This window comes from Poecilia reticulata, chromosome 13 (genome assembly GCF_904066995.2).
Source record: "Poecilia reticulata chromosome 13, P_reticulata-male-v2, whole genome shotgun sequence".
NCBI classification, from domain to species: Eukaryota; Metazoa; Chordata; class Actinopteri; order Cyprinodontiformes; family Poeciliidae; genus Poecilia; species Poecilia reticulata.
The window spans coordinates 32,104,416-32,128,257 of record NC_088842.1 but is presented as its reverse complement, the minus strand read 5'-3'; the positions used below and the strand labels follow the sequence as shown (position 1 = coordinate 32,128,257).

At 41.7% G+C, this 23,842-nt stretch overlaps 1 protein-coding gene across 6 annotated transcripts in view; it reads left to right on the top strand.

Moving 5' to 3' along the window:
• Positions 1 to 4,266: 4,266 nt before the first annotated feature.
• Positions 4,267 to 23,842, top strand: part of actn4 (actinin, alpha 4) — a 66,828-nt gene continuing 47,252 nt past the window's right edge. For 3 of the 6 annotated variants that reach the window (XM_017308292.2, XM_017308293.2, XM_008426670.3), the window contains exon 1: positions 4,268 to 4,688. In XM_017308292.2, coding sequence (XP_017163781.1) covers positions 4,566 to 4,688 — 123 coding nt within the window. In that variant the 5' untranslated portion in view covers positions 4,268 to 4,565. Of the gene's footprint in view, positions 4,689 to 23,842 lie in introns of all 6 variants that reach the window. The other 3 variants (XM_008426669.3, XM_008426668.3, XM_008426671.3) reach the window with 2 other exon arrangements.

Sequence of the window (23,842 nt, the reverse complement as noted above, 5' to 3'; positions counted from 1 at the left end):
TATAGTTTTATTGCTTCCTTTTTCTGAAGCTAGTTTATGTGTACATTAGTTTTTTATCAGTAATCTTGTTATGCATCTTTTAAATATCTTATTATTCACTATTTTTATTTAGTTTCTTAAACTGTAAATCTTTACTTATTGTACATTATTTATTATATCTGTTTATTTTCATTAGTAATTTTTATTATGATCAGTTTTCTGGTATTTTAAATGGTAATTATTTTATCTCTTTTGTGGTCGCTCATAAAACATCTGAAATATCCTTTGGTTTTCATAAACAGAAAAACTATGTGGTTACTCTACATAAAACTGTTTTATTGGATCAAAGTTCATCATGACCTGCTGTGGAAACGTCAGCAGCTAAATCTGGGAGTTTCTCGTTCATTCAACCTTTCAGCGACTGAAAACGTTGTGATGTCATGCTGTGAATGTTCCTGAGCTGGCCAATCACAGAGCTGTTGATTTACGTTACTATTACAGTGTGCATATCCCCCACCAGCTATAGTGACACTAATCTGCCAAGACAGTGTGACCTACTTCTGCTGGTTGCTCCTCAGGCAGCAGAGTCACCGTACAATCAGAGCAAGGCGCCTCCTGGCAGGAGCCATGAGTGGAACTGCAGCCCAGGTCACTTTGCTTCAGGAAACCTGTGGTTTGGTTCGATATTTCTTTACACAACACTGCATACTAGAAGTTTTTTTTTCTGTTTCATGTTATGGCTTTAGCAAGTAAAGTCAGAAAAAAAGAATCAAAATCTAAAAGCCTTTTGAATTAGAAATAAAAAGTTTCTTAACCAGCAAAATTTATGAGCAATGCCAGATTTTCTGTTAAAAATAAATACTTTCTGTGTATTTGACTGAATGCAAATCAAGATGTGACGCTAAATAAAAGTATCCTCAATGATTGGCTGAACAATTGGATGCAAATTCCACTTTACCATGTCAATAAACAAGAACATGAAAGCAACATTTCAATAGATAATTATTCATGTTCTGCAAGTTGGGAAATAACTAATGCTGTGAGGCTGGATAGCCACTAGCATGCTAGGCTAGCTTCTGCTGACAGGAAGAACATCCATCCATTTTCTTACACCCTTTGTCCCTCAGTGGGGTCGGGAGGGTTTGCTGGTGCCTCTCCAGCTAACGTTCTGGACGAGAGGCACTAGTCTGTCGCAGGGCAACACAGAGACACACAACCATGCACACACACACACACACACACTCACACTCACACCTAGGGGCAATTTAGAGAGGCCAATTAACCTGACAGTCATGTTTTTGGACTGTGGGAGGAAACCGGAGTACCAGGAGAAAACCCACCATGCACAGGGAGAACATGGAGACTCCATGCAGAAAGACCAGGAATCGAACCCACAACCTTCTTGCTGCAAGTCAACAGCTCTACCAACTGCACCACTGTGCAGCCCTGACAGGAGGAACAGTGACATATTAAATTAAAGTGTCTCTCAAACTGAGCAAACATTCAACAGTTAATAGAACCAACGTCACTGAACTAAGGTGCTAACAGTACAAGTAACTAATGTTGGTTTCTTCTATTGCCTATTTCTGAAAGCTAACATTAGCTTTTTGTAGCATGTAGTTGTGTTGTAGCATAAATGCTAACATCCTTTGGTGTAGAAGCTAATAAGGCCAATTTTTTTTTGCTGCTACTTGGGCCTGTGGCATAAAATGCTAGTGAAGTAGCTAACAATGCTAAATAAAATGTTAAAAATCAGTTCGGCTTATTTCTATATAATGTCGTTGCCACCTGGAGACAGAGGAATTATCTCTGTTCTTGCAGAGTATACACAGGCCTGCAAAAACTTAGAGGATGCCACCAAAATAAATATTGATTTATAAAATAAAATGATTACAATAATTAGTCAAAAAATACTTTTTTTGACTAATTATTGTAAAAAAATAGGTATTTTTTTTAGCTAGCGCTAATGCTAGCTTGTATATGAAAAGGAAACAGTTGGGATTAGATTTTTGTTGTTATTTTTCATTGGTAGAATCGATAATAATTATTCAGCTAAAAAAATCAAGCTAAAAAACTTTGAAAACATGATTTTCTCTCCAGCTGTGTTGTGTAAAGTTTTAGAAGAGTTTAGCATCTAAACGTTGCAGAAATAGCTAGTTTTACTTAAATTTAAATGTTCACCAAGCATTTGTAAAAACACTGAAAATTAATGAAACATGAAAGTTTACAAAGTTGTTTGAAAATTCTTCACTGAAAAATTAAAACCCAAGAGGACGTAGACAATTTACGTCTTACAAAATAAGATGTGCTTTTATTTTGAAATCTACCTATCGCGTTTCAGCTTATGTGCCTATCATGCTCCAAGTGATGATGTGACATAAATCATGCATAACTGACCTAAATTATCTTCCTTCATTACAAAGTCTGTATTTCTTCATAAATTACGTATTTTTTACTATTATTTTTTTTTTGTGTGTGTAAATGTTTTGTTTGTGACTTTGTTTTTAAATTTCACTCTTTATTGGGTGAGCAACTCACGTTGAAACAGTAGATTTATATTCATGAGCTGGACCGGTCCGTGGAAGCTAAAGGAGAAAACGGGTCCGTCAAGTTTACAGATAAAACCAACAGAAAATATGTGAAGGTTCCTTCAAAATTAAAGCCTTGGACTTGGACGAATTTCCAGAAAAATGTATCACAAACTTTCTAAAGTAAAGTAAACAGTGAGATTTTGTTTACAACTAATGAAGTGTTTTGATGATTGATATTTAAAACCAATGTATTGATCTTATCATGTTAGTATTGATCCAATATTGCTGACTTGCTATCAATATTATCAATCTTTTGGATCAATCCGTCCAGCTCTAGCATTCTTTTCTACAAATAATCAACTGCACGTTTTTACATCAGACAATAAAGTGGTGATTAAAAGAAAGAATTTCTTAATTAGCATATTTTAATGTTTTTCTAATATTGTATTAATTAATAAAATTATCAATTAATTTTTTGGGAAGATATTAAAAATGTGTGAAAAATCACTATCATCATCGTTACCTTTACTAAAGGCACAAGAAGGCCTAACTAAGAAAATGTATTTAAATACTAATAAGTAATATAAAAAAGAACGTACAAAAATCACAAATATAAGTCACAGATTTATTTTGTGACTTGAACCTGACTGAGCTTTGTGAAATATCGATTAGTATCAGGATGACGTATTAGTCAAGCTGAGTTATAATTCAGCTTGAACACAATTTCCCTACCAGAAGTGGCCATCTTTTTTTTTTTTTTTTTTTTTTTTTTATTTTTCCAAACTTTATTTACAAACAAACAATATACAAATGAATACATCAATGAGCTCGAGGTGCTGAGGAAAAAAAAAAATATTACAAATCAAATTCATCACTCAAGTTTACAAGTTTTGTAGCTTTAGAGTTGGTGCATATTTTTAAAGACTCTAAAAAACATCTTACATAAGCTCTAAAGACGGTGAGGTTGGGTTTGTTTTTAGCAAATTTACAGACATGTATGTGGAACTTAGCCAAAAGAATAAGAAAATTTATAATATATTCTTTCCCAGACATAGTATTATTGGAAATACCAAATAAAACATGTTTAACATTTAAAGGAATAAGTACATTACATATCCGACTAAAGAAAACATTGAAATCACACCAAAATATTTTGCTAAACGAGCATTCCCAAAAAAGGTGGGTTAATGTTTCTTGTTCAATGTGACAAAAGGAACAGAGGGGATCAATATTTGGAAAATATTTTCTCAGTATTGAATTTACAGGGTAACACCTGTGCAAAATTTTAAGAGATACCTCACGTACTTTGTTTGAGATAAAAAACTTTCTTGGCAATAACCATGTTTGTTCCCAATCAATATCTGAATAAAGATTGTTCCAAAAAAATATAGAAGCAGGTTTGCTAAAGGTGTTCCTCTGGATTATTTCTCTAATATGTTTATTACTGGTTTTGATACTAAGGAATGATTCTGAATTAGCAATAAATAACTCTGGAAATTTGGGATATATTTGGGATAAGTGCCCATCTGCATCAACCACATGTGCTTCCACTGAGGTCAGGGGCCACAGAAAATCCTTCAGAGAGCCGCAAATGGCCCCCGAGCCGCAATTTGGACTCTACTGCTCTAAACCAGTTCTTTTTCTTTTTCCAAACGACTCTGCTTTGGTGATTTCGGTGGCGGCTGGCTGAGCTTTACTTTGAAGGGCGTAACCGGAAGTGCTCCAACCGTAATGGCGGAGTGAGTTGAGGCAGAAGGAGCGGCCGGTTCCTCCTCCTCCTCCTCCTCCCAGCAGCCACACCGTTTCACTGAGAGCTTTTCTTCTCAGCAGCAGCAGCGGGATCTTCTGACTGCACACACCGGAGACTGATTACGCTAAAGAGCCTCCACGGCTGGACGAACACGGACCGTTTCCTCGGTTTTCCCTCCCCGCCCTCACCTCTTTGATTTGGGCTTTTTTCTCTCTCTCCCCGTCCCTCCGCCGGGTTTTTGTTTTTTATTTTTCGAACCTGTGACAGTTTCTCCGCGAAGCGCTGAGGTTTTCTGTATTTCTGACATGGTAGATTATCACGCCTCCAACAACCAGTCTGCCGGCGGGGTTCAGACCTACATGGAGCAGGAGAACGACTGGGACCGGGACCTGCTGCTGGACCCGGCCTGGGAGAAGCAGCAGCGGAAGGTAAGGCAGCCCGAGTCGCGGGGCCCAGCTGAAAGAAAATGGACGTGTGGGGGTCAGAGACCGAACACGGGCCTCGGTGAAAGCCTGGTTCTGTGAGATTTAAAGAGGTTTCACTCTTTTAGAAAACCCAATTTCCATTCCGTTGCTCTTCTTTTCGCGTCTCTCTGAGCGGAAACGGACCCGGACTGTTGGTAGAACCGAAGCTGAGGTTGTGCGGAGCTGTTCGGCCTGATGATGGCACATCAGGCGGGGTTTGTGTGGAGGGCGGCCGGTTCCGCTGGCTCCAGCCTGGTTCCGCTGGCTCCAGCCTGGTTCCGCTGGCTCCAGCCTGGTTCCGCTGGCTCCAGCCTGGTTCCGCCGGTTCCGCTGGCTCCAGCCTGGTTCCGCTGTTCGTCGAGTTCCTGGAGGATCCGACCGATACCAGTTGGTGGAATCAAACCGAACCCGCCAAATGGACCGTTTCACCACCTTAAATCAGTTATATTTCTCATTCTGAATTACTTTAATCTGGTAAAACCCAATCTGGACCATTTTAGACCCAAAAATTTAAGTTTTAGTCTCTTTATAAAACGTAAATCTCAGTTTTTAAAAGTTTAATTGGTTTTATACCACTGCTTCAACTCTTGGTTGATTTTTTTTCTTAAATCCTTAAAACTTTTTATTGCTGAAGCTTCAGAAAGTGTTTGATGTTGGACCCACTTATATTGTGTACAACAAACTTTTATTTTATTTTTTAAATCTGAGACATTCCTTCTAAAGAAAGATTCAAACATTGAGCAAATCCAGATTGGTTGAAATAAAAGGCAACTAATTTAGTCACCAGTTAACCATAAACTGACTCAAAAAGGCCTTTCACTGAAATAACACACAACAAAAACTGCACGAAAATTATACATTTTACAAATAAGATTTAAAAAAAGAAACATTTGTTTGTAAACATGTTCAACTCATAACTCCTTTAGCTTCACTTGGTCCAAATTCTGTAAAAAAAAGTCTCCTTTTGCTGTTCAATTATAATTTTATATTCTGTTTTTAGCTGCAGATGGATCCTTGGATACAAATAATCAAGTTTACTGTAAGGGAATCCTTTGGTTTTTCCAATAAAATGCTTATTTTACTGAAAACAAATTAAATTATTGGTTTATTTGGATCTTTTAATGCATTTCTAATATCATGCCAATTCTTTTAAATAATCAGTAGAATAATCTGTTACCAATATAATTTTTACTTGCAGCCCTATTTGAATGTTTGTTGGTAATCTGGACCATTTTGGATCAGTTCCAGAACCAAACCCACAAAACCTGAAGAAGTCTTGCATTGACTGGACGATTCCAGACGATTGAATCGGAACAGAATGAAAAGTTTCGCAGTGTAATGACTTGTTGTTGTCCTGCAGCGGCTGTCTGAACCAGGGTGGGTTTAATCCAGCCCACATTCTTCAACCAGGTGTGAAACGGCCTCCACTGAGGCGCAGGTACCTGCAAAGCTGCTTCGGTTTGGAGACTTTGGGATCTAAAACTGGGCTGAAATGTTTTTCTTCTGAAGCGGAGCTGCTGCTGCTGGGCGTAAAGTTTCTGTTTTCTGACATTTAACTGCTCATTTCACTCCAACAACACAAGAATGGAGGAACCCTGAACTGTATCTGAGCTGTTTCCCCTCCGTGTTCTCATACCTTAAACTCATTAAAACGTTTTTTTTACGCTAATGTTCAGAAGGGAGTTTCCCCCATGCATTGTTGAAATAGGCTGGATGCCTGTTTGGTGGTGTGACGGCATGCCAAGCATCTTCACGTGTGTTTTTTTTTTTAACTTTAGCTGCCACACATTCCCGTCCTGAGCTGGACTGGGTGGGCGTTGTTTGTGCACAGACTCATTCAGTCGTCAGGAAGGAAAAACTCACCTTAGAAATGATTAACAGAGCGAAGCCTGCGGCTCAAACCGACTGAGCAAATTCCTCGCAGGGTTTAAAGGAGGGAAAGTCTCAGAGGTTCAGACAGGTGCTTAAATTTCTATCAGGTGTTTTCAAGGTTTGGAAGGTGCTTGATGTTCAGACTGCACAGCTTTGCAGTAAAGTGTAATTAATGTTTTCAGAAAGGCTTAAATTTGTTAAATATTTACAGTTGAAACCAGATATTTTCATACGTCAAATAAAAAGACAGATGTTTATTTCTTTTCTTGCTATTTGAAGTCAAATCAGAGTAAATTTTCTTTTAGGTTGGTTAGAATCAACAAAAATATTTAAATTAGCTAAAAGCCAGAAAACATGAGCATGTTTTTTTTATTCTGCAGCTTTCTTTACATATTAAGTTTTGGATTTAATTTGAGCAGGAAGGTCATTTACCTTAACATGGTTTGTTTGGATGTGAATAATATTTATTATTCCTAACGGCTCAGTAACTTATTGATCGTCTTGCTGGGAAAGTTTGAAAACTTCCCTTGAAAAGTTCTTGAATTTGCCTGAAACACTGAGAGACGAGGCGAACATGATGAGTGTGGGAACGTTTTGTTTTTTTTTGTTTCTGGCACAAAAAGGTCAAACTCAAGTTGTCAACTTTCAGGTTTCCCTGAGCAACGTTTCCCAGCAGCCTGGAGCTGCAGAACCGAGCCCAGCCGGGTCCACTTAGCTGCACTTTATTACAGGCGAAGCTCCCCCTCCTGACAAACATGTCATTAAGCCGTTTTTGTTTTTTGTTCCTCTCCTCTGCCATCGCTGCTCGAAGAGCCGCCACAAGCTGCAACATGTCGTATTGGAGCGCGGTGCCACCGCCGGGTTTTCCGCACGCCGGTCCCGGTTCTGACTGATTCCCAGGAAGGAGATCCGAGTTGCCGCTCCAGTTGTTAAAAACATTTTTTTGCCTAAAATGCAAACTCAGCATTCATTTAGTAAACATTTGATCGTTTCTAGCGGACGATGCTTCAGCAGTTAAAAAATCCTTCTGACATCAATAAAGTGTTTATCGTTTTGATTAATCGATTAATAATTGGGATGCAGAAGATGCTTAGTAGGAGATTAATTTTTAGATCATTTACAGACTTAATCACAGCTCTGTTTCATCAGAAAATTGCTTTTTTTTTTTGTCTGTATGCTAAATTAGCTGGTGATTATTTCAGTAATCGATTAATCATAATTGAAATGATTAATCGTTTCAGATTTAACTGTAATTTGACAAACTTTTGCTGTGAAACGGGAGAAAATGGTCGGCCTGGAGGATCTTCTCCCTTGGTTCGGTGTTTTCCTCCGTCTGCAGGGCAGCTTGGTCAGTCCTGAGTGTTTTAGGCGACTAAATCACAACCAGTCGGTGCAAAATGTCTCAGTAAAGTGTGAACTGTCTGTGTCTCAGTCTGCTCCATCAGGAGAGAGAGAGACACGCAGAAACCCAGCTGAATGAGGCGCCGATTTCCCAAAGATGGTCTTGAATAAAACATTATTTGCATATAGAGCAAAAAAAAAAGAAGAAGAAATTTGCAGAAAATAATCCAACAGTTGCTACGTTATCTCAAAGAATGTCTTTAAATCCGACTCCCTCGTCTGTGAATGAATTAAAAAGTGACAGATTATCGTCTGCAGTGAGAGACGAGATAAGCTAACGATGTTCTGACCTCTGTTTGCGCTTTTTAAACATTTGTTACCAACGCTGGGAGATGGAAATGTTTCTAAATGTTGGCTTTCTGATCGCCTTGAGTCGTTCCTGGTCCAGCGGGGTCAGAGGTCGCGCTACCGGGCCCCATCATCTACGCTTCCTGCTGCACAACACTCTGGATTTTATTAAAAATGAGGCTTTGTGATATTTAGTATTTTTACAGTGTGTTCAGGTTTTCATGCACAAAGTATATTGGTCCAATTTCTTCAGCAAACATCAGTTTTGTCTCATTCCAAATTTACTAACTTGCAAATAACTTTTCAGCAACATATCGGCGTTTGCTCAGGTAGATGATATTAATGAAGCCTTGTTTCCAACCCCAGAGCTTCATATTTCATGGGGCTGCAGAGTTTTGGAGCTGCAGGATCCCAAACTCCAGGATCTCCAGCCGTAACTGTGAGCGGCTCCATCCTGTTTGCTGAAGCAGCTTCCTGCCTGCCTCCCCCTCCTCTCCGCTCCGCTCCTCTCCGCGCTCCAAGCTCTCATTTTTGATGCATTGTTTGCGAGGTGGGCTGCGAGACACAATGTTTGTTTGTTCTTTTTGCCGCCCGCTGTGGAAAGCTTTCCCCGTTCGGCTCGGGACGAGCGGCCGTTCCCCACAGCGCCGCCCGCTGCAGCAGGCCACGCGGCCCGCTGAGGTCGCCTCCATGCGAATTAATGGTGAGCGATGATGCAGCGGAGAGGGCGTGGCAGAAAGAGCTTTTTAAAGTGTGATCCTGCAGGATGCAGCAGCTGCATGGATCGTCCTGCTTGTTCTCACACCTCCAGATCTACTTCCTGTGCAGGAAGCAACAGGCTGAGCTGCTTCTCTAAACGTTAGAGGAAGTAAAGCTGTTCACGTTTCAACGTTTTTCCTGCTTGATTTCAGTCAAAATGTTTCAATTGCAGAGACTGTTACTGTAAAAACACCAAATTTTACCAAATATTTTGGTTTAGTTTCTACTGCAAATGAGACAAAACTAACAAAAACCATTTCATCAAGATATCACAGCTTGATTTAAGTTGATTATTCTTAAATAGTTTTAAAGTAGCAGATTAATCCACTAATCAGACACGTTTTAAATGAGTAAAATAATCTGCCAGTATTACAAGAACTTTTTATCAACATTAAGGAATTATTGACTGAAACAAGCTCCTCTGTCTTGCTGGAAAGTTATAAGTTAGTTTTCACATTTTAAGTGTATTAAATTATTTTCACGTTTCCTGTGAGATTTTGTCCTTGTAATGCAGACGCTGCCTGTAACCAGGTTATTTTCTCTGCATCCGTTTGTCTTTTGCAGTTTAGTTGCTAAATCTTTAGAAAATGGTAAAAGATTTGGAGATGATTTTCTGAATATTCAGCAACAGATGAGCTGTAGAAGAGAAAACTGGTTCAGGTTTTTGTTTTTGCTCAAACAAAATGTCAGATGAGTTCCTGAGTGTCTGCTGCTGGGATGAATAATCCCAGTTACTGGGATGAATAATCCCAGTAAGTTTCTCCTGCTTCTCCTTTACAAGCAGCTTTTCAGTAAAACGTTTGTTTTTGTTTGTCCTGTGGGGCGTTTGGGAAACATCTGCCCTGCTGGAGGTGCCGGCGGCCCCAGCTGATTCCAGGTCAGCTGTGGGAAAGCCCTCCGGACCGATCCGGGTTCTGCTGGCCTGAGCAACGCCCCGGTCCGGGCCGACGGAGGCAGGAATGTCGCTCCGCTCCCCCTGCTTTTGTGTGTCTGTTCTGCCCCTGGCTTCGCTCAGAGGAAACATTCCTTTGGTGGGCTGCAGGGCCGGAGGCGGCGGGGTGGGGGTGGGGAGTCCGGGCTGAAACTGGGGGGTGGGGTGGCCTGGTTCTGCACGGCAGCAGGAGAACGGCTAGCAGAGCTCGCATTGGGTCTGGGTCCCATAAAAGCTGCAGAACTCAGCTCCGTTTGCAGAGCATCAGCTGCCGATCTGATGGTTCACTCAGGATTAGCGAACGGCATTTCCTGCTGGTCGGCAGCCAGCGGCCTGCTGAGGCCGTTAGCTTCCACCGCTAGCTTCCACTCCGGTTTTATTTCTTTTTTTTTTGTTGTTGTTTCGGTACACAGTCAGTTTCTCGGCGCGTAAAGAATGTCGAGCTCGTTCTGGTCGGCGCGTCCTGCTTGAATCCTGGGGAAGAGTTTGGGCTTTGTTGGAAAGCAGCGACACAAACGGATGTTTGGTTGGGCGTGGCAGCAGAGGAGGAGGCTTGATTGGGTTTAAAGTGAAACCAGGTGTGCAGCTTTTTTATTTTAATGCAGAGAAATAAACCGAGGAGCTTGTAGCATGGGCTGAAACGATTAATCATGATGAAACGATTAATCAACTGACTTAGTGACTGGAGTTTAGACTCACAAAAGAAAATTTACTAAAAGAACAACATATTGAGAGCAGTAATAAAACCAAAAATTAACATTTTGTCGTCAAGATACAAAGAATTCCTGTAGATATGTTTTACTTTGAACTCCTCAAGTTGCAGTTTTAGCTTCATCAGGTTCAATTTCTGTAAAACGATAAAATAAAACCTGCTGTGAAGCAGCGTTTTCTATCAGTTGATCCAAAACGGGGATCAGATCTACAACAGAATCAAATTCTATGGAAATAAACAGAATTGTTTGCATTTTTATTTTTTGTGCTTTAAAGTCCAAGTGAAACATCTGCAGAATCCACCAATATAAAAAATTGACTAATCAACAGTTTATACACTTATTGATTAATCCTTTTCCAAAATAGATTGTCAGAATATTTGATGGATTAATTGCCATGATAGTCTGTACTTATTGATTAATTGTCAGAATAGTAGATTCATCTGTTACTCATCTAATGATCCACATCCTGTTTTTGTGCTGCAGTCTGTGGTAAATAAATCCTTTTTTATTTGATTATCAACAGGTGTTTCACACCAACGGCCGTTCCTGCTGCAGCAGCGCTGTGATTTTTAGCCTCGGCGTTTTACAGCGTAGTGATGCATCTCGTCTGGAGATGGCTCAGCATCTCTCGTCCGTCTCCATGGCTGCAGAAAGCGCTCGGCGTTTCTATCTGCAGCCTCTATTCTGAGCCTCTCCGCTCTGCAGGGCTCTTTATTTTTGGAATCGGCTGTTCGTAGCGCCGCTGTCGTCCTGCAGCTGACTGAGAGCAGCAGAGCTCGGCACCAAACCTCTGCTTGGTGCCTCACCTTAGAGCTTATACATAGACCTTCCCACACTCCTAACACGTTGCTCGGCACCCTGTGAGGGCGGTTTGTAAGGTGCTGCTTTGACGTGAGAGGATGTATTTATGCACCGTTTGTGTGATTTGGGTTTTGGCGCAGAATTGCAGAACTAAATGTCCGAAAAAACCTCATTGTTGAAATGAGCAGGCGAGAAGTTGAGGGGGAAGCGTCGCTGCTAAACAAACTCCAGCATTGTGTTTAACTTCTTCCTCAGTTTTAACATCCATTTATATTTAAATCACCAAAATGCATTTTAAACTTCACTTTTCCAGAAATGAGAAGCAGTTTGTTGTCTGCAAGCGTTCAGTGAAATATTTTGAGCGCAGCTTTTGTTTTCATGCGTGTCTGCTCGTTTAAAGGAGAAGTTAAAAACAGACGCAGCGTGTGTGAAAAACTGATCCACAACTACATGCATTAATATTTACATGATATTTTAAGCTGCAAACATCGACTGACGTTGTGAGACGGATTCGGTTCCAGCGTGAGGTCGGCCTGTTCGGCGCGATCACGCTGCATGTTTTTAGAAAACGCTAGCAGGTGCAGCTTTCTGGAGCAGAAACGAAGCGAGCGGATCGTTCAGTCGGGTCTGAGCTGCAGAGTTCAGTCCAGAGAGACGAAGCAGATGGAGATCAGATCTGATTATATGAGGCTTTAATGAATTTATGTGGCTGCAACAACTTCACTTTCCACTTCTGCAGTTGATCCTTTTTATTCTCAGCTAACGACTTCAGGGTGGAAAATTACACGTTTGCACCTTCAGCAGCTTCACTGTAGGAATTCACTGCAAAAACACAAAATCTTACCAAGTATTTTAATATTGTTTTTAGTGCAAATATTACACTTGAAAAAAAAAAAAGCAAAAACTAACTTGGAAGCAACTTTTCAGCAACGTGCAACAGCTTGGTTAAGTAAATAATTCCTTAATATAGATTAAAAAAAAGTACAAGTTCTTCTCTAACATGTTTTATTATAAGTGAAATCTATAATCGGCTGGTGGAACTAGAACCGTTTCCCTCCAGCCCTGTTTGATCCGCTTTAATCCGACTCCAGTTCGTTTGCCTAGTCAAAGTCCGGTTCATTTGAGAAGTGAATGCTAAGCTAACTCCGGTTCACCTTCAAACCTCGGTCTGGTTTCAGTTGAAGTGAACTCTGGTTCGGTTTGAATGTGAACACCAAGCGGACTGGAGACCGCTCCAAAAGCAGAAAGTAGACTACATCGCAGGGCATTCTGGGTAAATACAACCAAAACAAACGCGGTAGCTTAGCGCTAACGGGAGAAATTATGACTTAACTAAAGCTAACGACTAAAGAGAAATCCTCCAACCGCTAAAATCCTCCATCTTGTTTCCATCTGGTGAAGAAGGAAGTTGCTCTCAGTGTCTTCAGAGGTTTTTGTGTCGTTTCCTTCAGTGGTTCTTGGTGCAGCGCCCCCACAGGCCAGGAGGCCAGGCTGGTCATCAAGAGGCCAGGCTGGTTTGACTCAGAGCCACAGCAGCTGGAGGTGGAGCAGATGTTGAAACTTTTGTCCCCAATCAGACCAAACCTACAGGACTGTCAGGAGGGAAAACAACCCAAACAGAGTCTTTTTGACTGTCGTGTTATGTTTGGTGAAATGTTTGATCAAGAAGAAAAACCAGCTGATTGTTGATGTTCAGTCCAGCCAGCCTGACTCCATTAGAACATGCGAGTTGTAATGGTGATGTTTAGTTGTAATGATCTGTGTCATTACTCCGTCTTAAGCAGTAATTATCCCGACAGTAACGAGACGAAGCGCCTGAGCAGCACCAAACCAGACGGGCCTGTTCTCTGTCCGTCGTCTTCTCTTCCTCCTGTCGCCTCTCTTCCAGCGGTTAGCTTCGCCAAACATCCCGCTGCTGGAACGCCAGTGGCACGAAGCCAAACAAGCGCATCTGAGGTGTGAAGCTTAACGGCCAACTCAGAATAACCTGCTTGAAGCGGAGATCATTTCTCCTTATTCCTGTGTTTTTAGCCAAAGTGAAGCAGAAATGATTTTGAAGGGAGTTTGATATTTTGGAGTAACGCTGCTGTTCTGCAGCTCGGAGTCGGCTGGTGCGCTGCTCGTACGGCCACACCTAGACGGGTTCTTCTCCATTCAGGGCGTGTTGGTGAAACGGCCTGTAAAGCCTCTTGTGCTGTGGAGCCGCGGTTCAGCTCACCAAACCTCTGAGCTGTGATATTACACCAGAATCAAACCGACAACTTGTCAGGGTTTCTGTCTGCTGAGAAGCAGGAGGTTTCCAACACTTCCTGGTCAGTTTTAGCCTACATTCAGGAACTTTTCTGACATGGATTTCAAAATGTTTATCATTTGGAGTCTAAAAAAGTGATGCAGATTATAATCTACAACATTTAGTTGTCATCAAGAGGCCATTTGACTCTGTATTATTATTTAGACTAGATATCTTTCCATTCATTCATCATCTGCACCGTTTTTATCCTTGCAGAGGTTCTGGTGCCCAGTCTTTGGGTGAAAAACGATAACTTAACCGAACGCTCAAATGATTAATTGTGATTAATCGATTATTGAGATAATCGTCAACTAATTTAGTAACTGATTAATCGTTAACTTGACTTGAATACAGACTCAAAAATAGGACCATTGATGAAAGAACAACATTCAGAGCTGTAATTAAGCCAAACTGCACAAATAAACAGCTTCACCAGTTTAAATTCTGTAAAAAAAAATGTATTGCGTAACTTTTTCATCCAATTATTGATCGATTAATCTCTATCAATATATCAGCACTGCACTGTGTGAAGTCAAACATAAGGAGCTGAGCTTTGTTGTTGAAGCTTTTTTAACTGCAGATGCATCCTTAGTTACAAATGAGGCGTTCAGTAAATTAATGCTATATTATTGCATTTTATTCATTAAATTTATTTTTGTTGCTTAATAAAAGGAATTTGTTTCTTTACGTTTTTTATGCATTTCTTGCACAAAAAGAGATCTGCAGAATGTGACATTTTATTTATCCGATTAATCGTTAAGCGATCGATTAATCGATAACTTGTGGTGTGTTTTGAGCCGAACCCAGCCGGGCCATGGCGGCCGGTTCTGGAGCAAACGGACCTGATTCAGGCTCCGTCTCTGATTTCTCCTCCTGAATCATTTAGCAGGTTGGAAACTGGGCAAAGATGCACAGAGATGAGAACATTTATCGTTTTACGAAGCGTGGATGAACGCCGTTGCTGTATTTGTCTGCGCTGACAGCAGAGCCGGATCGTCCTGCAGGACTTGAGTCCCGACTGAGGCCCGTTTGCTTCAGAACCGCCCCGCTGGGTGTCGGTGGAGCTCGTGTTGGTTTCAGGCCACAGAGGAGCCACGTTAAATATTTAGCGGCCGTTCCCAGCCGTCGGGTTCCTCGGAGCTCATCAGATTGTCCCTCGATGCGCTCGGTTAAAGAAACGGGAACCGGGTTCTCTGGTTCTGCCTTCGGTTGTTTTCAGGAATCATCTGGTGGGACGGGTCGGTTTCTGTCTGCTCTGCTTTCTCTGGGGGAACTCTGACGTTCAGCTCTTCGGTTCTGAAAAACCCTCAGGCTCCTCCAGAATCGACAAACATGCAGTGAGACCCCTTAAACGAAGCAGCAGCTCAACATTTCCAAACATTCATGAACATTATTGTTCTGGATAAACAAAGGAAGACGGTGTTATCATGATGCAGCCTTTAAAAGTCGGTTTGTTTACATTATGCATGCAGGCAGACAAAGCTTTACTCCCAGGCATCATAATGTCCCCCTGCAGGTTAGGATTAGGGTCATTATGGATAAATGAGTAGATTAAACATTTATTTCACATATTTGCAAGAAAAACTTTCACTCTGATGCTAGAAAGTTGAAAATGTGCAAGAAAACTATAGTTTTTCATGATTATGAAGACATGAATTAGCAAATTTAAGAAGTTTGCTGAGATGATACAGACAGACGTTTGTGATTAAAATAAAAACGTGCCAGAAGTCCTTCAAGATTAGGAGAGTCACATCTGGATCAGAACAACTCTCAGGTCCAGGTGAGAAAAATATCTTGGTTTTAATATTGATTTAAGCCTTTTAACCTTCATTTTTAAAAACAATTCTTTGCCAATTTTCAACTTTTGTGAATCGGGGTGAATAAAGGGCGACGGTCGGGTGGAGCGGTCGTGTCTGGGTGGCAGGAAGGGGGAGGAAGGCTCTGAGGTTTCTGTGGTTTTTCAGCTCCTCTCCTGCCTTTTAAATGAAGCCGCCGCAGCAGCAAACGGTGGGCCAGTCCTCCACGTCGGGTCCGAAACGCCGACGGATCACTGCGTGTGTCACTCCGGGTGTTAATGGACCAGATGGGGAAACCTCACTGGATGCTGAATCATAGAGCAGAGAGTTCCTGCTGCTCTACTAATACAAACACGGATGTTTTTTAGTGTTTTAGTATCTGTAGAAGAGCCAAAATCAGAGCTTAGGAACCAATTGTTCTGACGATTAATCAAATGAAAAATGGCACATTCTGCAGATTTTTCTTTTAACCACTTAAACCTTTTATTATGCAATATTAAACAATTCTATTTTTTCCTTTTTTTAATCAGGAAATTAAATTTTTAATGCTTGAAATGCAATGACATTGTTTATTGGAAATGGCCATTTTATTTAAAAAAATATCTACTTGGTGATCAAATTCAGACACTTTGATTTCAAAGGGAAATTAAATAACTTGTATTAATTCAAAGTCATCAGTTATTGTGGGTAGTGACAGCTGTTGGCAGGAAACTGCTCTTGTAGCAGTCTGTATTAGAGTGAATCTGAAGAAGCCTCTGACTGAAGACGCCGTTTCCCCCATAGTCTCATGAAGAGGATGGTCAGGATATCCATAATTTTATAGATCTTATGAAGAATCCTCCCATGTGCCGTCATCTCGAGGTCCCACAGTCGTCCCCTGAACAGAATATTAGTTGACGATTAATCAAGCAATCGATTAATCACGATTAATTGATCCAGTCGTATCTAAAAACTGCTATTGTTCAGCAGTTTCGGGGATTTGCAAAGCTGGCGATTGTTTATGGTGCTTAAAGCCGAATGTACATGCAGAACTTGAATGCCTGGTTGGTTTTGTATTTTGAATGTCAACATGGGAACAAAAGGCATGAAGTGGAGAAGTGCAGCCATTGTTTGCTGGATAAACTGCCACAAAGCTGCAGCTTTTCCTGCAGCTGCACCGATCTCCATGTGGGTCAGGGAAGTCCTGTGCCCTCACGATCCCGTCTGATCCAATCAAAGCGAGCCTGCAGGGATTACCCTGCTGCCGCTAGCAGAGACGGCTCCTCTGACTCACCGCGCTGTAGTAAACGCACGGCGACACTCGCGACCCCGCGCCGGCTTCACTTCATCAACGCCTTCAAAAATGATGTCGTTTTTCTTTGCTGCGTTCACAAACCACACTGAGCAGAATAAAAACTCGGCTCAACCGTCCAATTTGTTCAACCTACAGAAGCATTTGAAGCCTCCTAAAAATAAGACGCCGTGGTCTTGCGTCGCTTAGCAACAACCCCCGGAGCTGCACTGCCGTTCAACTGTGGCGACTGTGTGGCCGAAGTCGGAGTGAGGATTTCCTCAGTGAAACTCCCGGCTGATGAGAAGCCGTCACAGGAGTCGGAGAGTCGCCGAGCCGAAGCAGCCGGTGTCGAGTTATCTCACGATCACGACCCGGTTCGGTTCTGAGAAACGGTACTGGAGAGCAGGAAGCAGCCGAGGTGTGAGGCTGCGAGAGGAAGTTGCACTCTGTGTTTTTACTCGTCACAGGCAGCAGCTCTGCTCCAAAAGCTGCAAAATGAATTCAATTAGTTCAAAGGTCAAACCACATCCAACTGCAAAAGATAAAAAAGAATGTTGGTCTAGTTTCTAATGCAAACATCGCAGCACACATTAAGAGGATCGTTTCACTTGTAACAAGTCGTTTTGTGATGTTATAAGGGACATAATTGCTGAAAAGTTACTTGTTAGTTAGTTTTGTCTTATTTCAAATGCATGAAGACATTTGTACCAGAAACTAGACCAAAGCTACTTGGTAAGGTTTTGTGCAACTTCTAGGAAACGTAATTTCTAAGGATACCGTTTTAAAAGTTTTCTCCATTAGCCGTTTTCTGAAGCCCCGTTAATGTAAAGCTGCTGCTTTGTCGACCATTTTCAGTCTGGTTCAGCATCAACATTTAAAGAAAAACTAACAGAAAATCTCTGATTCCTCCACTGAGTTTGGTGCCTTTTTTAAACTGACTGGTTGAAAGTCTGAGCTTTTTGTTTTGTTTTTAGGGCTGGATCCATCAAATGACACTTAAATCCAGATGGCGGTGGTGGTTTTCTTCATATCAGGCTTATTTTAAAGAGATAATGTGGACCCCTCCCACAGATGCAGCCATCAGGCCTTCTGTGGGGAAATGTGGGTTTTTACCAGTTCAGTCTGTGATTATCTGGTTCCCGGAGTTGCATTAACGTAAAGTTTCAGGCTGGTGTGTTTGGACGGATCTGCTCCCAAACCGCCCAGGAATAAAACACGATCTGATTGGTCACACGTAGAGTAAACATGATCACTGATGGTTCACAGGAAGGTCACAGATGCGATGTTGGTCATGCAAATACTGTAGGTCTGCAAAGGATGACTGTAGTAATCGATTAATCAATTACTCTGACGATTAATTGGGTATCAGACGATTAATCGGATAAGAGAACTTGCACATCCTGCAGATTTATTTGTTCGCTCTCTTTTAGAAATGCATTAAAAGTTGCAAGTAAATAAATGCAATTCATCTAAGACAATAAATATCTTGTAGCATCATCTCTTGCTTATTTGAAGCAAAGGATGCATTTGCAGCTAAACGCTTCTGACATTTGATCTGGTAATTATTTTTCTTTTAATTAATAATTGGAAGAAAAGGGTGCTTTAAAAAAGATTCTTCAATGGAATTTGAACCAGATGAAACTAAAACTGCCCCATGAGGAGTTCTGGGTTGAACATTTTTACCGGAAAAAGGTTTTTTATTTTTTTACTTTAAATACAAAATGTAGAAATCTGTACAGTTTGATTTCTGCCCTGAGCTTGGCGTCCTTTGATTAAGTATACTCCAGTTAACGATTAATCGAGCTGCATTAGTTGACGATTATTTGAACAACCGATTAATCGTTTTGGCCTCACATGCAGTAAAGTACAAAATGAACCTACAGTCCTGCAGCTGTTTTAATTTAAACTGTGTAAACTGAGTCCCGGCTTCACTCCGTTAGCCGTCCTGCCTCCCGTTGAATGATGGCTGCTTTGCATGCTTATTTGCCTTTGAATCCGTTTCACTCACTCTGCTGGCTGAAGTCTGTGAATCATAAAACCATAAAGGCCCGGCTGCGCTGTGGAATGTGTGACCAAGCTGAACTTTGGTAGCGTGGGGCGGGGGGGGAGTGGATGTTACTGCATGGGTCGTCAACAAGCGGAAACTTGGAGGAGCAAACATGCTGCTCCTCGTTCAGGAGGCCTCACAGAACCCAGACTGAAACCTTATTTCTCAGTTTTTGCTGTTTTAATTGCAGTTGAGGAGACGACTTGGTGAAGGAGAGACTTTATACGCAGCTACTGCCAAAAAGGCAACAGTCATCGTCTGACTTTTAGCGCTGCTGAAGGAGAAGCAGCAGCAGCTGATGCAACAACCGCAGAGTCACAAAAATGTTGAGGTTGCCATGTTCATTCCTGCTTTCCTTTCTGGGGAGCAGGAAGGAGGGGGAGCTCAAAGCGCCACTCTGCTTTGTTTTTTCATCAGACAGAAATGAAGAAAGCCTGAATTCAAGCCAACAGCCGGTGTTGGTCAGAGACGCTTCAGCTTCAAATCCTGAAGTATATTTGAACTAAACTCCAGTTGTTTTTTTTTTTTGGTGCGTTTGTTCCATAATTTGAGATTTTACAGAAAACTGAGTGAAAGTAAGTCAAGTTTATTACATAAAGCATTTCGGCAGGAAAGGTGCTTCACATGAGGGAAACATAAAAACAGCAAGCATAAATCTAAAAAGTATTGGAATGCGATTAATAACTGGAAAGTTATTAATTTTAGCTCTAGACCAGTGGATTTTTAGCCTTTTGTAAGGAACTGTGTTTCAGCAGTTTTGCAGTTTCTGTAAGTTTATTCCAGATTAGAGGAGCGTGTAATCTGAACCCGCGGTTTCCTGGTTTTGGTGAGAACCAAGCAGCAGCGTTCTGCAGTGTGGCTAAAGATGAACACATGGATGAGTTTCTCTAGATCTTTAGTCCTCTAATCCTGGAAATGTTCATCAGCCGACTTTGTAACCGTCTTTATGTGGCTCTGAAGGTTCAGGTCAGAGTTCAGCCTGATCTCTGGTCTCCAGCTGTGATACCTGAAGCTGTACGGTAACTTGTAATCTGAGCTAGTCGTAATATGTATATTAAATGGGAGGAGTCCCAGGATTGAGCCTTGGGGTGCCCCACATCGGTTTTTTCAGCTCTGATTAAAAAACATTACTGTCTGTTTGAGATCGTTGCCTACATTTTTTCATTGCTCAACACCAGAAATGCATAGAAACTTTAATATTTTAAACTTGTATCCCCCTCTTACATTTTGTATCCTCCCTCACGGTTCTTAAATACTAAATATTTTCTGGTAATTGTCTCTTTTCATAAGAAACGATATAAATTTGATGTTTGATCATCATTCTCTTTTGCAGAATAAGTGACTGTTGAAGTTTTATGATCGTCTCTGAACAGTTGATCTAAATATGGCAGAATAAGTGACATTAATTCTCCAGGAGAGCAACGAGGAGTTTTTCCCTCCCAACTTGTGGTGGATGTGGGTCAGGTGGGCAGTCGGTCGTTTCCCTGGACGCTCCTCCTGCGTTTCAGCGGGGGGGACGCACCTTGCCGGCCTCTTGCATCACTGTTGTCGCGGCGACAGCCACTTAAATCTGCTGCCTTATAAGGTAAAAGCGCGGCAGGCGGGTGGAAACGGGGGAGGGGCAGGAAGAGGCTGTTAATGTGACAATGCTTCTGCTGCCGGGCAACTGGGCCGGCCTGCAACTCCCGTCCAACCGCATTTTCTCCAACACGCACAAAGATCCGACTGTTTCCTTTTACTTTCCCTCCTCTTTGATTAAACCAGATGAATAATCAGATGTTTGGGATTTTTCTTTCGTCCTCGTCTTTGGAAACACTTTGGCCCTTTGTTTGCTACCTTTGTTTCTCTTTGAGGTGTGTGCACATGTTGGTTGTCATCACAGTCTGGGAGTAAGCAACCCTGCCCAGCGTGAATATTTCAGTTCGAATGCTTCTCATACCCAACGTGCAGAAATAACCAAGCAGGTTTTAGTGCTTTACTTTCTTTTTGCTTCTTTCTGTACGCTGGAACGTTTTTTGGCACGGTTCTGGTCTTGCTGGTTTGTAGATGAGTTTCTACCTAAGGGTTCGTTCACACCGGCTCTGTTTGGTTCACTTTGATCCGACTCCAGTTTGTTTGAGTTTAAATCCAGTTCAGTCGGTGAGGTGTGAAGGTGAAATTGAACCGATCCGCCTGAAATGTGTGGAAGCGAAGCGGACCATAGACCACTCCAAAAGCAGGAAGTGGACTACAACACAGGGCATTCTGGGTAAAATCAACCAAAACAAATGTAACAGGAGAAATGACTCCTGGTTTTTTACCAAAGACAAAAAAGAAATCCTACATCCACTAAAATCTGACATAACTCCTTTTAGTTAAAATTTCTTCAGAGGTTTTCATGTCGTTTCCTTCAGTGGTTCTTGTTGCAGCGCCCCCACAGGCGAGGAAGGAAACTGCTTGCTCGGCTTGCTCAGTGCAGCTGAAAATGCGATAAAAGTTGCTCTTTTGGTCCCAAATCGAACCAAATTTACCGACTACCAGGTGTGAAAGCAACCATAGTATGTTTTAGCGTCACATCTGTAGATTGTTAACTTATGTTTACGGTTCATGTGTTGCTCTTTTTGCCTAATTTAGTACTTATTCTGCTTACAGAGACGTTTACTGGAAAATACACTAAAACAGGTTGGATTCATAAAGTCTACGGTGTCCAAAGTGCAACTCGGGGTCGTTTGGTGACATCATTACCTCCTGAGCTGCTGACATGTCTGACATCAGTGTGTGGAGGGAGTTTTCCCAGTTAGCTATTTGTAGTTGGTATTTGCATGCTAATGTTAGCTGTTAGCATTCTCCTTTCATTTGAAGCATTGGTGCATTAAGATAAAAAGTATATTTTCCTCACATTGTAGAAATTGCTATGTTCTGTCATTGTTGGTTGCTAGCGTTAGCTTGCTAATGTTGGCTAATTCACTGAAAATTTCCTTCATCTCTTCTTGAAAATTTGTATAACTAGATGTTTTTGACATTGAAAGTCAGCATTGGGTTGCTAACGTTAGCTTTGTTGGCTAGTTCTGGGAGTAGTGCATCATTTTCTATTTTTACTGGAAAATGGAAAATAAGTCGGTTGAAGTTTTGAGCGCCGCTGCAAATGTGAGCTATGTGCTTAATGAGTCAGCCATTTCTACACTGGAAACAAGTTTAAGGCTACAAAACCTGAGTCCGGCAAACGCAGCTCATGAGTCATCAGGTTGAACGAAAACTTGTATCCTTTACATACGAGGCATTTTCTCTGAGATCAAACTGTGCAAGTTCACAAACGGAGGTTAATTTCTTTCTCAGTTCTGCTCTCGGCACAATTACTTCAGCTCTTTTAACCAACAACTTCCTCTTTCTGGTTTCAGATGGTTTTTATCAGTCACTCATGAAAGAAAACTGACGTTTAAACTTTTTAAAAACGGAAGCAGCTCAGTTTGGCTCGAGCTGCATCGCAATATGCCCATTTTTAGAGTTTTGAGTCTCTGTTTGTTTCTCAGTAAATGAGTGTTTTCATTGTATCATTATGAGTTGCTGATTTCAGTTCTGAGTAAAAGCACATCGGCTCCCATTAATCTCTGCTGGTGTGCCTTTCAGACGCCGCCCAGATTAACGTTATTCAATCAATCAACTTTATTTGTGCAGCACATTTCGGCAGCAAGACGTTTCAAAGTGTTTTACCTCAAAATACGAAGTCATAGAAGACGCAGTTAATCAACGAAGCATTACATTTCGCAATGAAATGCCATTGATGCACATCAAAATGTTCATGGTTTCAGTTATTATGGTTCAAAAGCAACTCTAGCGGGTTTAGATTTAAATTCACTCGGTGTTTCAGTTGTTTGCAGTTTTCTGGAAGTTTATTCTGGATTTATGGTGCATAGAAGCTGAAAGCTGCTTCTTCATGTTTGGTTCTGGAAGCAGAACCATGTTTGGCAGCGTTCTGGATCAGATTGATTCTTTTAGACCTGTAAAGACACTGCTGCAGTGATCAATGCGACTAAAGATAAACGCATGGAGGAGTTTCTGTAGCTCTTGCTGAGACTTTATAAATGTTCTTCAGGTGATGGAAGGCCGACTTTGCAGCCGTCTTTATGTGGCTCTGAATGTTCAGGTTCAGCCTATTCTCTAGATTCCAGCTGTAATGACTGAAGCTGTTCTGACTCTGAAGGTCCAGTCGGTTGGACTAAACGCGACGCTGTTTTAATCCAACGCTGCAGTGAACGACTCGGCGTCGCTCTCGGTCCGAGGCGGTTTGGGTTAAACAGGTGGTTCTAATGCTGTGGACGATCAGCGCGGAGCGACGTAAACGGGCCAAATGACTTTCACATGTCAGTAAATCAGGTTTCCAGAATTTCTCAGCTCTTTGGCAGCGGCAGACATCTGGCAGTCAGAACATCGCCTGATGAAAAACATGTGCCGTCACCAAATGCATTTTCATCGTCATTCGGATTCTTTTTCTTCCGTCACCGACTCGGTGGCAGCTCTTTACATGAGTCACTACCTTTTTTTTGTCTTTCACAATAACAACTTATTTTTAAATCTGTTATTCTGTGATCTTGTGCTTCGCCAAGGAGGTAAATTACCTGCTTTTTGTTGCACCAGTCCATCTTAATCAGCAAGATAATTGTAGTTTAAGTCACCGCCGCGCGCCTGTGCAACCTGATCTTTATGTGTTTGGCATCCAGATAATAGTCTTGCTTTCTAGCAAAAGGGAGGCTTGGTGGCTGGTTCTGCTTTCTGCTGCCTAATCTGATGAACAGAACCAGAGAAGCTCTGGAAGGATTCAGCCAGCGGTTTTTCTAACAGCTGACTCCTGCAGCTGCCAACTGCTATTAGCTAGCGCCTGCCAAACTCCTGATTTGGACGATGCAGAGGCGCGCTCACGCGGAGGAACGTGTGTGCGCTGTAATAACGGTGACCTCAGCTCATTCAGTG